This window comes from Oratosquilla oratoria, chromosome 34, assembly GCF_046742065.1.
Source record: "Oratosquilla oratoria isolate Oo_2021 chromosome 34, ASM4674206v1, whole genome shotgun sequence".
Classification (NCBI taxonomy): domain Eukaryota; kingdom Metazoa; phylum Arthropoda; class Malacostraca; order Stomatopoda; family Squillidae; genus Oratosquilla; species Oratosquilla oratoria.
The window spans coordinates 22,925,999-22,940,794 of NC_134810.1; the positions used below are offsets into that span (position 1 = coordinate 22,925,999).

Consider the following 14,796-nt stretch of genomic DNA (forward strand, 5'->3'; position numbering starts at 1 on the left):
AGATGCTATGAAATATTATAGCATGTAATTTATCAGTAAGCACTTTGTTGAAGGTTTTGATATGTTTCATTGAAAGGATGTTAAAGTACGTGTAGGTAATTTTTTACAAATTCAACAAAGTAAGTTATGAAAATTGCATACAATGAATAAATGGTTATGAACTTGTTTGATGAAAATATGTTTGCATTATCTGATAGTGCAGTCATATTATCAAGTTATATATAATGTAGATAAAGTGGTAGAAAAAAATAAATTATGACCAAATTAAATATATTAATGTAGATATGAGTTTAATATGAGGTTTTGACTAATACACATTCTCCTTTTCAGACCGAACTACAAAGAAGCAGAAAGTGATGGAGCATCAGAACCTCTTAGTTCTATGGTTACCACCACAACTGTGCTCACATCAACTGATGAAGTAGAAGTGTAGAAGGCAGTGAAATCAGCGTAGATCTAAAGCAAGAACTTTTAATAAGCAGACTTGCACATAAAAAAACATGGCCATGAGAAGAGTTGTGCATTAAAAGTGACAATCATTAGAAACTTAAAGGAAACTAAGAGTATTGGATGCTGAAAACAAGTGTAAAGTATTTGAAGATTCAAGGAATAGATAGTGATGTGTACAATATGAAATGATGAAATACATACTTCTATGAGAAATACTGAACAAATTGGACAAGTAGGTTGCCAAAAACAGATATTAGCAGTTGTCCATTATTATTTAACTTGTGGAAGAAAGTAATGGTAGTGCTCAAGAACAAACCCAATAATTGCAACCCAAAGATTGATCTATTTAAATGGATCTGTAATGGAGTTCTTACCATGTAAGGCTTTTACAGCAGGTGTCTGTTTACATAAGAGACTGAACGAGAAAATGTAGACAGATATTTATTTTATTATTTCTTCTTTTTTCATCTTGTCTCCAACTCGGAACACTGTTATCAAGTGTTACCAAGAATGCTTCCAGACATCAACATTCCTCATGATCTGTAATCTTTTAGTGGCAATCAGAGAATCAACATTGTGACTGTGAATCCAATATATTCTGTGGAAAAAAAAATCTTTTAGATATTTGGAAATGGAAAGTAAACTAAGGGTTTAGCCATTGTAGTGTGGGGTTAATGAGGTAAGCTACATCATTACAGTTTCTTCCATACTAACTAGAGGCTAAGAATGGTGTAAAATAATTGGGTCCTGTAATGGTGCTTCACAATAGAAAGTATTCAAAAGTTCAGTATTTTTTAGGAATTTTTATGTCAGGTTTGTCTTTTGTAGTATTTAACAAAACGTGTATGAAATTAGGTATTCATTTTGTGCTGAATAGTTTTGGGGTATATTTCTACAAAGTAGTAAATTCCAGTAAACCATCCGAAATGATTAAGAAACCTGGACATATTTCCATACTTTAAACCATATTCATGGTGTCAGACAAAAGTGAACATCATAACACAAGAATTGAGTTGGAATTGTTTATATTGTTTCCAGATAGCCTAGGAAAGAATCAATAATTTAAAATGACATTTTCTAACCCAATTTGGCCAATTCATCATTGAGGAATCTAAAAATAGGGGACATTTACCTATTTCAATATACATGTAGGTGTTGCCTGATAATGAATGGTGGTGTTTATTTTGTGTTGTGGCTTTGCATGACATAACCAGAGGGTTTAGATTCTGTCAGTTGTGTAAAAATGTATACTTTAGTACTTTTTTTTTTCTTCTTCTTTTCTTCTCGCATCCTCATGTTGATTGTTACAAGTGAATAATGTTCTGTTGGCATAGTTTGTGCTGTAGGATTTCTGTATTGGTATTGTGCCTTGTCCCTGATTATTGTGTTTGTGGAAAGGAGGTTATGTGGACCTTACTATAGACATTCCATTTACTTACGTACCCAAAGCACTCATAATGGAAACTGTTTTGTTTTTGAACTTGGATTGTTATACTGAAGTTAATCACAGTAATACAAATGAAACTGTTCTTTGGAAATGAAAGGCAAAGCAATATTAGGATTAAACCTTACAATATTGACATACCACCCTGCTGTATATAACTTTACTACCAGACTAGCCAGAATCCTAGAGTATGATACACGTCTCCTAAACTTTTAGGCATAGACAATAGAAATTATACTTTTCTTAATCTAGCTAAGGTTACTAACCAAACTTACCTTAATTTCATTTGTGGTTATACTATATTTTTTCTTGGTTAATGTATATAATTTGTCACCATGTGCATACTTCTTCACTCACTTCCCATCTCACTCCCCACACAATTTAAGCAAAAGAAACTCATTTTACCTACAATAATTTGACTAAATCATAAGAAATATGTTTTGTGATTGCTTTTGCTTTTCCTTTGCCTTAGAATCAGTCACATTCCAGTTATAACTATAATTGCTCACACAAAGAAGAGAGGTTTGAACAATTCATTTGATCTTTTATATTCTTCATCTTTTTTACATCAAACATCATTTAATTATGGTTTAAACATCCTGTTCAGTGAGACAACATTGCATCATAAACCTAACTACCTCGGGATATCACTACTATCCATCCCTAAGTGGGAAATATATAATTGAAGCTGAACAGAAGGTCAGGTTGGGAATTTAGCCATGGAAGGATGAGAGATTGCTTAGTGCACAAGGAACATGAAGTATGTTTCAAAGTTCAGACAACCAGTGCCAGTAAGTTTGCCTCCCATTTGTAGCTTTGTTTTGAGTTGAATTTTTAATCTTAAAATTTCCTGTTTATTTGGGTTTTAATAGACATAGTACTCAAAGTTGTCATTTTGCCCTCAAGACTTCTGATCATTACTGGTGTGGCACTTTTGATATGTATACAGGACTTACAGAAATTTTGTTCTACTTGTGCATGAAGTACATAGTTTTTCTTTTCCAACTAGTACACCATTACCCACAAGGCAAGATGACTAAGCATAGAAAAAAATCCTCACACCATTCACGCCTAACACACTCATCCCTTTTATGCCTTCCTGCATAAACCATATAAACATTGCACCTTGTTTCTTTACTAGCAGTACTGCCAGTCCTTCCTCCACCCCTCTCTTAGAACAGGTACTCACCTTAGTCTATATATTCTCCTGCATTTCTATCACCCATGCACATTTTCATTTGTTCAATATCCTATCCATGATCTTGTATAGCCTCACATAACCCATCCACCAACTTTTTCCTTGGTCTTCCCCTTGCTTTCACTACCAATACCACTAAAGGTCTGGTTCCAACAGATGAATATTGGGAACTTGTGTTCCGCATTGAACTATGAAGAAAAGTAAAACCTTCAGCAATTTTGGGTGATGAGCTACACAGATTGTCAGAACATTAGTAGTTATCCAGTTTAACAAGAATTGTATCAGAGAGAAGATCACTCCAAAAACAATACTACTAATTCATAAATCCTTCAAAGATAGCTACTTTTATCCAGTTCCACAACACAAGCAAACCGTCTTGGGTTGGCTTATTCAACCCTTCCAGTCCCACCTGTACCCCAGGCCATTCATGAATCCCAATGTTCATTACTTTGTCACATTATATACATGTTAATATCAGAACTAATCAAATATTGTGTGTGTGGTGAAAGAATGGTAGTTCAAAAATGTGTCTTTCCATAATGAGTGCTTTTACATTAAGGTTTGTACTTATGTAAAGCCAAAGACAAGAGAGTGGCAGTAACATTGACATATATATGTATATACCAAATGCCCTTTTCCTCTTATAAAGGGGTGGCTAATTCAAAGCACACATCCACACTAATACTTTTCAAAATTAAGTAATTTGACCACAATGAAACTGTCATGAAATTCTTTATGCTTCAGTAACTATTATAGTTGTATTGTTGTTTTTACATTGGTTATGTAACTTCCTATATGAGTAACTACCCCTTGAGGTTTTCAAGTAGCGATCTTCCCTTCTTAAACATCATTATTAAGATTCTTAGATGTTTCACTTTTCACTGTGCAGGGGTGTCCCCATGACTGAATAAAATCAGCTGTAGCAGCCAGAAAAAGATAAATCATGAACAGCAATGAAAGGGTTAATTGCTAGGCATTTTGCTGTGGTGGTGTTTTAGCTGAATAGAATTACCTGGTGGTAGAATTAAGTTATGAATAGTTGTAAAAGTTAATAGAAAATAGTGGACACAATTGCATATTATCAGGATTGTTGGAGTTAATTTGGTGGCCATTCACTTGTAATAAATTATTTGAACCTTGGTATTGATAGTGAGAGAAGGGAAGTAAGCTGAATTTAGCATGTCACTGAAGGTTGTAGTCACTGGGAAGACTTATTATATTGCTCCTAATGTTTAGGGACCAGTGACAGGTACCTGCTAGTGGTGGTCTTGCAAAATGACAGAAAATCATCTTCCCACCAACCATCCTTAAAATCTATCAAATACCCTCACCTCATGGACATGTCATCCTTAAGGGTTGACACTTGGTCTCTGGACCAGGCCCAGGATCTCTCTCTGTCAACTTCAGCTGTATTTCTCCCACCCTCCCACTTATAGAGAATTGAAAACCAGCAGCTGCTCCCCTCCTGCTACTGGTGACAGAAACAGTACTACACAAATACAACACAGACATCTGTCTGACAATTCTTTCCAGAGAGATCTATGGGAGGGCCCCAACCAATATGGGGCTTCAAGTTTCCAGTCAGTGAAACTCAAGGTAACAGTTATAATTATTTGTAGATTTTATTTTTATAGTGCACTGGGGGTATAATTGGAAGCATGCTGGTCTCGCATGTACTTAGTTGTTGGTTCAATTTCTGCGCTTCTCTCCTATTCTCAGCAGTGACTGTTACCTACCCCAACAGTCCTAGTGCATAGGGCAAAAGTGACAGCTTTGGCCACAGCTATGTGCCTCCTGTCATAGACTCCTCACTTTTCTTCTTTCATTTTGATATCTTTAGATGCAGTGTTTTGTTTATAAGGTAATTACAGTGACCTACCAAGTAAATCATGAAATCTTATATTGCAGAACAAGTTTATTCTGTAGGAATTTTCTCGAAATGAACAATAATATTTAGGTAATCTAAATATATATTACTGTTCATAGTGCATTGGTAAGATTTTTTTGTTTGATGCATGTCCTTGTTGCAATTATAATACATTTGGGGTATATTTTTAAGTACAACGTATTGTTGCACATGGGCTTCAGTATATTAGTCCCAGTATATTGCTGTATTCTTGTTTCTAAGACAGCATATACCTGTGCTCTTATTTCAAGGACTGTATGTAGTAGTTAAAGTTAATATGGCCCCATGAACTTCCTTGGAAGTCTCACTACAAATATATACTCATGTGGTAATCATGAAAACGTCATCAACATCAAGTCTGGTATATTTGAGACATTCGTATGTATAAGTGCAAACTGAGTAAAGTTTTAAGTGTGAAAGAAAGCAACAAGCAACAGCATTATGAAATATGAATGCGACCCATTGAAGTTAAGTTGAGCAAAATTCAGAAGTGCCTGTTTTGAGATAAGACCTAAGAGCAGAAGTTGATTGACCATAAAGCATTCTTTTTTATCATGTTATCTATTATTTGAATATGGAACATGCCATACAGTTGCTTACTGCAAAAGATAATCGAAATGACACGCTTAGATAATTAATCTGACATTCAATAGTGCCTTCCAGAATGGCAGTTTTCACAAAACAAAATCTATGATGTTCAGAATCCAGCTGTGCATTTGAATAGATCTATAATTTGTTATGATGTCTATTACAATTAAAGCACTATGATCTACAGTATGTAGGGAACTCTGATCTAATGTTATTTTGTTTCAAAATAAGGGATTTGTTCATAGTTGTTACATTTGCAAAATTAGCCAAACAGTGGCTTGAATTCCTTTACACATACATGTATCAAAATACACTTTCCCCCTTATAAAGGAGGTGGCCAGCCAAGTTTTTTTTTTTTTTTTTTTATGCCCTCCACCCAGGTCAGAAGCAATGCAGCAAGACACAGCACTTCCACTGCAGGCCCCAACAGCTGAAGGTGGTTTACCCCTGCTTTTTCATTACATGGTGACCCTCCCCCCTCATTCACTCCAGAATTTACACAGCAGACAAGAAAAAATTCCTTCAGGCCATCTCAATTTATCATTTATTCACAACCACTCTCCACTCCCACCTATCTCTTGCCTACTCCCTTCCTTGCTGAACAGATATTCGCAGTGTATCTAAGGCCCCTTTCTCCCCATCTATCCATCCCATTCTCAGTCTTCCCCTCAGGTTCACCTCATCAACCACTGCCTTCCACAATCACAATACAGTACATACATATACCAAAAGACCTTTTCTCCTTTATAAGTTGGGTGTCCACCCAAAACACCTGCCCTTTACCCACCCAACACCTATCCAACACCCTTTTGTTGTCCATTTTCTTTACAACATCAAATTCTTATGTGGCATATCTATCATACAGTCAGTCAATCCATCTGTAGCCTCAACTCTTTCATGGAGATCTGCAGCCTCTAGAAAACTGGCCGTGGCTGCAGATTCAGCTCATAAATCATTCATTGAAGAGATTTTGTGCTGCTGATTGGAAGCAGTGAACATAAGACAGTGTAGTATAAGGTGCTTTGTGTCTTTCATATGTGGTTACATCTGGGGCAGTTGATGTGTGCTGCTGGGCAAATTCTGTTTTGGTACTGTTTTAGTGCAGGGAGGTAACTCGAATGTGGGTTTGGCAGTGAAATTCTTGTGTATTATAGGAATGGTTTCTCTTCTGTTTTGATTTCTTTAGAAGTTTAGTGAAGTAAGGAATATAATTCCATGAAGGAAATTTTGTATTGATGTAACTATACAGTATACAGTTCATGACTCATTTTTTGTATGAATTGGCCAATAGTCTTATTTCATCTTGATTTCACAAGTTCTATTGCATTGTTAAGTGTTTTTGTCTCACCAGAAATAGGAATTTGGACCTGTGGTCTGAATTACTCTGAAACAAGGATGTCTCTCCAATACTCAGTATGCATTATCAAGGTAACAGCCATTGTGATGGTGCTTATTAGATCAGAGTTGTCTACATATGGAAACCTTGTATTTTCATGTATTTGTGCATCTTCCAATGCTTGAGTGTTAGCAATGCCTTGCTGGATCCACACCTGATTCATTGGGTAGAATCACATATGTTCAATGCGTCAAGGTATGTGGGATGAAATTAATATGTACGAGCTTTTAAAACCAGTAGTCTTCTTTGCAAGTCTACCAAGGAAACCAAATTAATTTGTCCTGTTTTCATCTCGGTTCAGCATGCAAATATCTTTTAAACATGAAAGGGAAAGTTCATAAGTAATAGTTTGCTGGCACATCAGTCATTGATGCCTTATTAAGTCTGATAAGATTCATTATGTAGAGAGAAAATGGAAGAATTCATATACTGAACTTCAAACAAATGACAGTAATATAACTTCAAATGAATGAATTGATAAAAGTCAGTTACAAAGTATTCATTTCATACATCGTATTTGATCAATCATGTGAATCAAGATATTGAATTTGAAAGTTACAAAAAATAGATAAATATCTTATAATTAATGTTGAATATACATCATGAAATTCACATCTGTGTTTTAGTGGAATTGGTTTGTTTTCAGTGGTTTAGACCCATTGCACACTAAGATTTCCTTATATATGATTTTCTATAATTAACATTCTTGAATGATGGCATATCAGTATGGAATAAATTTAGTAACTTCAAGTTCAAGGTTTTATGAAAAAAATTAATTTGGAAGCAAAAGTTAGACTCAGAAAATTATGTTAGCATTATGAATTAAGAACTCTCATAATGTCAATTCACAGATTAAGGACCAGCCAAGGGATAAGAGCAAAAGAATCACCTTAAACTGTATTTGTCATCCATATTTTCTCAAGGTAATCAAAGATATATCATAAAATGGTGCATTTCATTTAGGTGAAGCAACTGAATATTTCAAGTTACTGTACTTGTCAGGGCAGATTACTTATTTTGATATACAGATTGCCAAGAAATAATGATGGAATGCTAGAAGTTTACCAAAAAATCATATAGGAAAATTGTGATTGAAGATTGGAGGAATGTAGAGCTAAGGTTGTGACTTGCTGTTGACAATAAGCATAGTGTAAGGCATTGGGCTTTCATTCTGTATAAGATCAAACTTTTTTGTTTTGTTGAGATCCCACTAGAATATTCTATAAGTAACAGTCCTTTTCAAAAGTTTTTAAGTTCTTTTTACAAATCATGTTTTATTGAGGTATTTATTTTTATCTTTATTCTTTAATCCATTGCAATATGAGCCTTAATTTTTTATTTACACTTGTATTATCATAAGCAAATATGCCATTGGTTGTTCACAAGTTTTCAAAATAACTTTTTTGTTTGAAAGTTTATGAACTTTTAAAATGTTAGTACATTATATACGTTATTATTTAATTTCTTTATTTTCCTCCAAAATATTGTATTGTGCCATTTTTCTAAGAGCCAAATCACTGAAATTGTTTTGTTAATATAATTTTGGGCATTAGTTTTTTGTAACAAGCATTAACATGCTTTTGTTCCAGAAAATCCATACTTTCTATAGTGCCAAAAATTATATAAGGAGAGCTTTTACAGTTGTTCATGACCTAAATCATTAAATTGTTGTACAATAATTTCATTCAGGTTGAGTAGTATGAATCCTCCCTTTATTTTTTTATTTTTTTATCAGTATCATGAGTAGTTAACAGGCAGTGATATATAGTTCCATATTAACCCCTTTCTGCATGAGATCTTGCTCTAAGCTGAGTAAAATTATCTGGTATTACCCAAAACTAAATCTGTAAAAACTGTCATAATTGTCAAGGGATTAAGATACAAATAATCTTAACCCCTTTATCTTGAGATCTTGTAATATGCTGAGTAAAAGGTAGGGGTAGACACAGCAAAATTTGTCCAAACAACTTTGTAGTGAAGGGGTTGAAAATATTTAGAATCTTGGTGATTTGGCTAGGGGCAATCATTTTCCCAGCTGTTATCTGGCAATCTTTCTTGTCGTTTTGTATATTTTCCTCTTGGTGTCCAATAGTAAATTTGACTTTGTTCCAAAGTTTGTGTATATACAAGTACTTACCCATTGTGTGTTTGGAATGTATTTTTTGTTTACATAGAGAGGATTCAAGACCAATGTGCTTTATCAAAGATATTCATTTTCTGGTTGCTGGAGTCCCTTTATTCATCAACTTGCTCTGCAAAATGTTAAAGATAATTTCCGTATAACAGTTGAATTCTACATTACATTTGATAAAATCTTTAGTTTCACAATATCTCTGCCAAAAGAAATTCAGACAAATGATGTTAGTATATTTCATTTATAAAACCTGAGAAGGATGAAATTCATACCTTTTTATAGATACACACATGTGTTTTACATGCATGTGTGTTTGTGAAGGCTGGTTTGTTAAACCTGACTAGATTATAAGGAACCTTCTTATAGTATCTGATGAGCTCTATTGTGATAATCAGCTGTTAAGTGTGCGAATCATACATCATAATATCTTTACTGTACCTTGCAGAAATACACATAGGCATATTACAAAGTTGATAATTGTGGACTGAAAATAGTCTACAGATTTAAGAGAAGGGTTAACCTTTAATCTATTGAGGTTTCATAATACCGCAATGTTTGGTTTGTATTACTGTACATAAAAAGAGACACATTCATGTGTAATCCTAGCTTCTCCCTACTTGATTCAGATCAAGTTGAATTTACCTTAGCCATGTGATCTAGTCATTACATGTTTGTGGAGCAGTTGCTCAGGTTTCCTCTCAAGAGGGAAATCATTTGGGACTGTGGGTGTTCATTTACAAATGTATATACAATATACATATTTTATCCTTTGGGCTAAGTTTTTGGAGCTGCCATTCAAATAGAATTGGTAGAGGAAAACTATCACTCACTCCATTAGGGTTGATATGTAAATTTGAGTTGAGTGAGTAGCATTGTCTTTCTTATCAGGAAGTCTGATGTATGTGTTATTACTGATAAGGAAGTTATTTTATTGGCACAATTGTATATTTTTGTTGTCATCATCCAGTGATTCATGTTTGATACATGACAGCAATATCATGACTTGAGTTGCACAATGCCATGTTGAGTAAAGTGGCCCCTTATATATTTATGCAGTCAAGTAATAAATATTTTACCACAAATTTGTTTCATTTACTCTTTATCCTTCAGAATGATTAATGATAAGTGTGAGGTATGAGAGGAACAGAGGGAGTAATTGGTGAAACAATGTGGGTTTAGGAAAGGTAGAGGTTGCATGGATTAGATTTTTGTGATGAGGAAGCTTTAGGAAAAGGTAAAGATTTTTTGGGGCATTTATGGATTTGAAAAAAGGCTTATGACAGGGTAGACAGGAGTGCACTGTGGGAGGTATTGCAAAAATATGGGATAGGAGGAAAGCTGTTAAGAGCATTATTTTGTAATTGGAGATTAATCCCAATTCAAAAAAAGAATGTTGATCACATTTAACTTTTACTATCCCTCTGTTCTATTGTCTTCCTTAAATCTTTTCTTTACCAATTCTATGACAACTATTTGCAGTGTTGTCCCCAAAGATAGAAGGTGTATTTATAGCTGAAAAAATATGAAAACTCTTTCTACTTGAACCCAAAATTATATGCTTTTACACACACACACACACACACACCTATATCCATACAACATAAAATTAGATGGTCATACAAAGGAGTTTGGGCATTGGGCACTATACAAAAGGAAAGAGAAACATGAATACAATAACTCCAAAGTAGTCAGTCTGTTCAATGTATTTAGAAGAGCATATGAGAGGAGCAGGAGTAATTAGGAGAGGAAGAGGGTGCATAGATCAAATTTGTATAGTAAGGCAGATATGTGAGAAGTTTTGTCAAAAGGTAAGGAAGTCTTTTGGGTATCTATGGATTTGGAGATGGTGTACAACATGGTTGACAGGAAGGTATTCCCTTATGATGATAATGATGAGCTTGTATTACTGTAAGGAATGGTTTGAGGTGAAGGTGGGGTTTCACTAAGGTTGTGTAATGCTGCCATGGTTCTTCAACATATGGAGGGATGGGGTGGCACAGGAGGTAAACAAGAGGGTGATGGGTGGGAGTTTGGAGGTGATATGTAAGAGTAGGGCATGAGACAACTGCTGTTTGTGAAAGACATTGTGTTTATGGCTTGGTCAGAGGAGTTACTAAGGCAGCTATTGGTGGAATTTGGGAGGGCATGTGAGATGAAAAAGGTGAAAGTAAAAGTGGGCAAAAATAAGGTGATGAGATGTACAAGAGGAGAGGGTGGCAGAAAGTTGGAGGTAAGTTTTGAAGGAGAGAGGCTGAGGAAGTGAAGAGATTTTAGATATATAAGGTCACATGAGTCAGGTAATGTTGGAGTAGGGGTGGAAGTAAATTAGAGTAAGGAAAGCGAATGTCTAGGAGTGGGTGAAAAGTGTCACGAAATTTGTATCTAGGGATGAATGTAAAAAGAATGTATGAAATGTGACTGTGCCCACAACACTGTTATGAGGTAGGGACTTGAAATTCAAGTGAAACAGAAAGAGTTTAAATGTGTTTGAGATGAAATGTTTAAGAAGTATGGTGGGGGTTACAAGGATGAATAAGGTGAGAAATGAGGAGGTGAGGCAGAGAGCTGCCAGGTAGGGTTGATCAAAGAATATTGGGATGGATTGAGCAGATGGAAAGAATAAGAGGACTAGCAAAAAGAGTGGGAAAAGTAGAGGTGGGTGGTGTGAACTTGAAGGGAGGACCAAGAATGAGGTGGATGGATGGGATAACAAGGGCAAAGTGGTTTTCATTACCACTGGGTGATTTTATTCAGTCATGTTTGACCCCAGTAAAAGAGTTAAGTCAATTTTAATTAGCTCCTTTCATACCAGGTGGTACTTAGTATATTGTTCTACCTGTCATTAGGTTATTTTATTCATCTATAAGTGATCCCTTTTTAATAGCAATGGGATCACAATGAATCTTGTCATGAATGTGGCATTCTTAAAACCACTTAAAATAAGGAGCTGTTGTCTAGTTGTAATTATCATTCATGCCTCTAAAGCTGAAGTCCCTGGTTCAATCCCTTTTAGGTCCTGGATAATTCAAATCATACTCTGGAGTCTTCCCAACCCCTCTCAGCAACAACGTGCTTAAAAGGTCCAGTAGACCAGTGTCACATCTCAGTGTTGGAACTTAATCAATATGATTAAACTGAGTACACTGATTTCAGATTTCATTCACAAACAATTCCAACAAGTTCAATTGTCCACATGCACTTTGCACAATCCATATAGCCTTATTAGGCTAGATTAAGCTATACTTTGGTGAGGGACAGAAAATGTATTGTCCCCCAAAGGATAGGCCTGTGGTCCTGCAATGGATCCCTCAAGCCTGAACAGTTTCAAGTAAACTTTTATAAGAATATAAAAATGAAAGAGAGTGCAAGAGACCATAAGGCCTACACTAGGTAGTCCCTTGTCCATCACCACCCGTTATTCTTATCCATAAAATTATCTAATCTAATCTCTTAAAACAACGAATTGTTTCAGCGCTCACTACATGGTTACTAAGTCTATTCCATTCATTAAGCACTATGTTGGTAAACTTGCATTTCGTAACATTAGGATCTGCATTTCCGAATTAAAATACTTCCTGAGATACCAATACCTTGCAAATGAACTTTTTTATGTAGAAATGCCCAGAGCAACAAAATGAAAAATTTCCCCTATGAAAATAGTTCGTATTTCAATAGAAAAAAAAATCCATACAGTAGACTAAAATCGGGATGAAATATTATTAGAATATTAGTTTTTAAGATTTTAGTTAATTTTGCCTAGATTCGATTTTTTGTAGGAATTTTAATGATATGTTTACATATTAAAAATGTAGATAAATCATACGTCGGGAATCACTACTATATGAGAAAAAACCTCGTATAGGGTACTGACTGCATACATTATATACGGTCACTAGAAGGACTTAGTAACACCCCTATGGCCCATTTTCACACAGCATTATTTTATGAATGAAGACTAAAAAAAAAAAATATTGATTACTTATTTTAACTTTTACAATCCCTCCGTTCTGCTGCTCTTCGTTACTCCTTCACAACCTCTGTGACTCCATCAGTGTGATATTATCCGCAGGTATAGAAGCGCTGGTTATCGAAAAAAAAACTAACTCAATACCGGCTTCTGCCCCTCATTTGATTAACATAGTTTTGACGCCAGCCAAAACAAAGTTCTCAAAGATCGCCATCGCGGTGAATGGATAACCTAAAGTGACTGCATTCTTCTAACGAAATTATCTTGGCCACAACTGAATAAAATCGCCTGGCGTTAACCAAGACAAATACTAAAATGTGATCCAATGTGAGTTGGGTACTGTACACTCTACAGCCACCCGACTCACATTCCCAACTTTGAGGTCGCGACTCTATTTTTTTTGTTTTTCTTCAAATATTTCTCCTAAGGTTCGTCATGACTTCGAATGATCATCTAAATTTATATCACCAGAACAAAATTTCATCACGTCGTCTTTTTTCCCAATCTTGTATGATCCATTTTGTTTGGACATTAATCACACCCATTCTTTACTTTTACGCAGCATGCAACCCGTAATCTGCACAAAAACATTAGAAACTGCAAATAAACAAATAAAAAAAAAGGGATTACAGTGGTGGTTAGATGTGCAGGATTGACTTTACATTGTAAAAGGATTGGGGACCGCTTCTGCTTATGGGGTCAATATATAGGACAGGTTCACACGCCATACAAGGACTCAACGACACCCTTCTCGGGTTTCGAACCACCTGGAAGTAGTTGTGATTTCGTTGTTGTGTATACCTTATGACAACTTGTTTAATCTTGGTCGCGGTTTGAGTGTCTCGGCTTCATATTCCTGATAAATCGGTTCAAACTTGTCTTCCTCGTCTTCCTCCTCCTTCTCCTCCTCCTCCTCTTCTTCCTCCTTTTCTTTCGAGGAGCTTACTGTCTCACTACCTCTTCCCCGTGTTGCTCTCTGAGATCGATTACCAAAAGGAAAATTGAGTCTATGGCTGAGGTACCGACTGATGGACTAATAGTATATTCATTGTCATAACTTCTTACTGTTGGACAATAGATTTGTTCTTTATTTTACTAACTAATATTCCTCCGGCGATTGTGCGTAATGGTTGGAGAGAGGAGATGGCGACCTCCAGAAGCCTGTCACAATTTATATGGAGATGGTATAGGTCCAATGGTCTCCCGGTCTTGAGATTTGGAACAGCAGTCAAGACCCCGAAGAGGATTTGATGTCCCGTAAATCAACATGTAAATTCTAATATATTATCTATTTCCATGATAAATGATAATAGATACTAATAAAAAGAAGTAAGTGTGGTGTGATAAGTATAGTGATGTTTGTGTATGTAAATGTAAGTGTATGTCGGGCTGGGGAGAGTAGAGAGTATTTGAGAGGCGATGGATGTTCCATGGTTACTGTGGGGTCCTTCTTAGATCTTAGGTTTCAGAACAAAGGATCGGCTGGACTCCCCCTCCCCCTCTCATTGGCCCTGACAGTAGTACAAGTTCCGTAGCCGTCTATGCGTCTGAGCAGCCCTTCTTAGGATCCTCTCTGCTCACCACACATAAGAAAGGGGATAGAAAAGGTGACCTAAACTATAGCCTGCCTTTCCTTCACCTAGCTGGGGACCCAAGCCCAGCAGGGTCACCCAGTCCGTGGCCACAGTAATAAAACAACAAAGATCAAATAAC

The 14,796-nt window shown here is 35.7% G+C and overlaps 1 protein-coding gene across 3 annotated transcripts in view; it reads left to right on the top strand.

Annotated features, from left to right (window-relative positions):
- The window catches only part of LOC143018111 (phospholipid-transporting ATPase VD), a 110,015-nt gene extending 99,817 nt beyond the window's left edge, over positions 1 to 10,198 (top strand). For all 3 annotated transcript variants that reach the window (XR_012965730.1, XR_012965731.1, XM_076173233.1), the window contains one exon: positions 331 to 10,198. Coding sequence is in view for 1 of the 3 variants with exons in the window: in XM_076173233.1 (XP_076029348.1) it covers positions 331 to 433 (103 nt within the window). In the remaining 2 variants the exon portion in view is untranslated. The remainder of the gene's footprint in view (positions 1 to 330) is intronic.
- Positions 10,199 to 14,796: the final 4,598 nt, after the last annotated feature.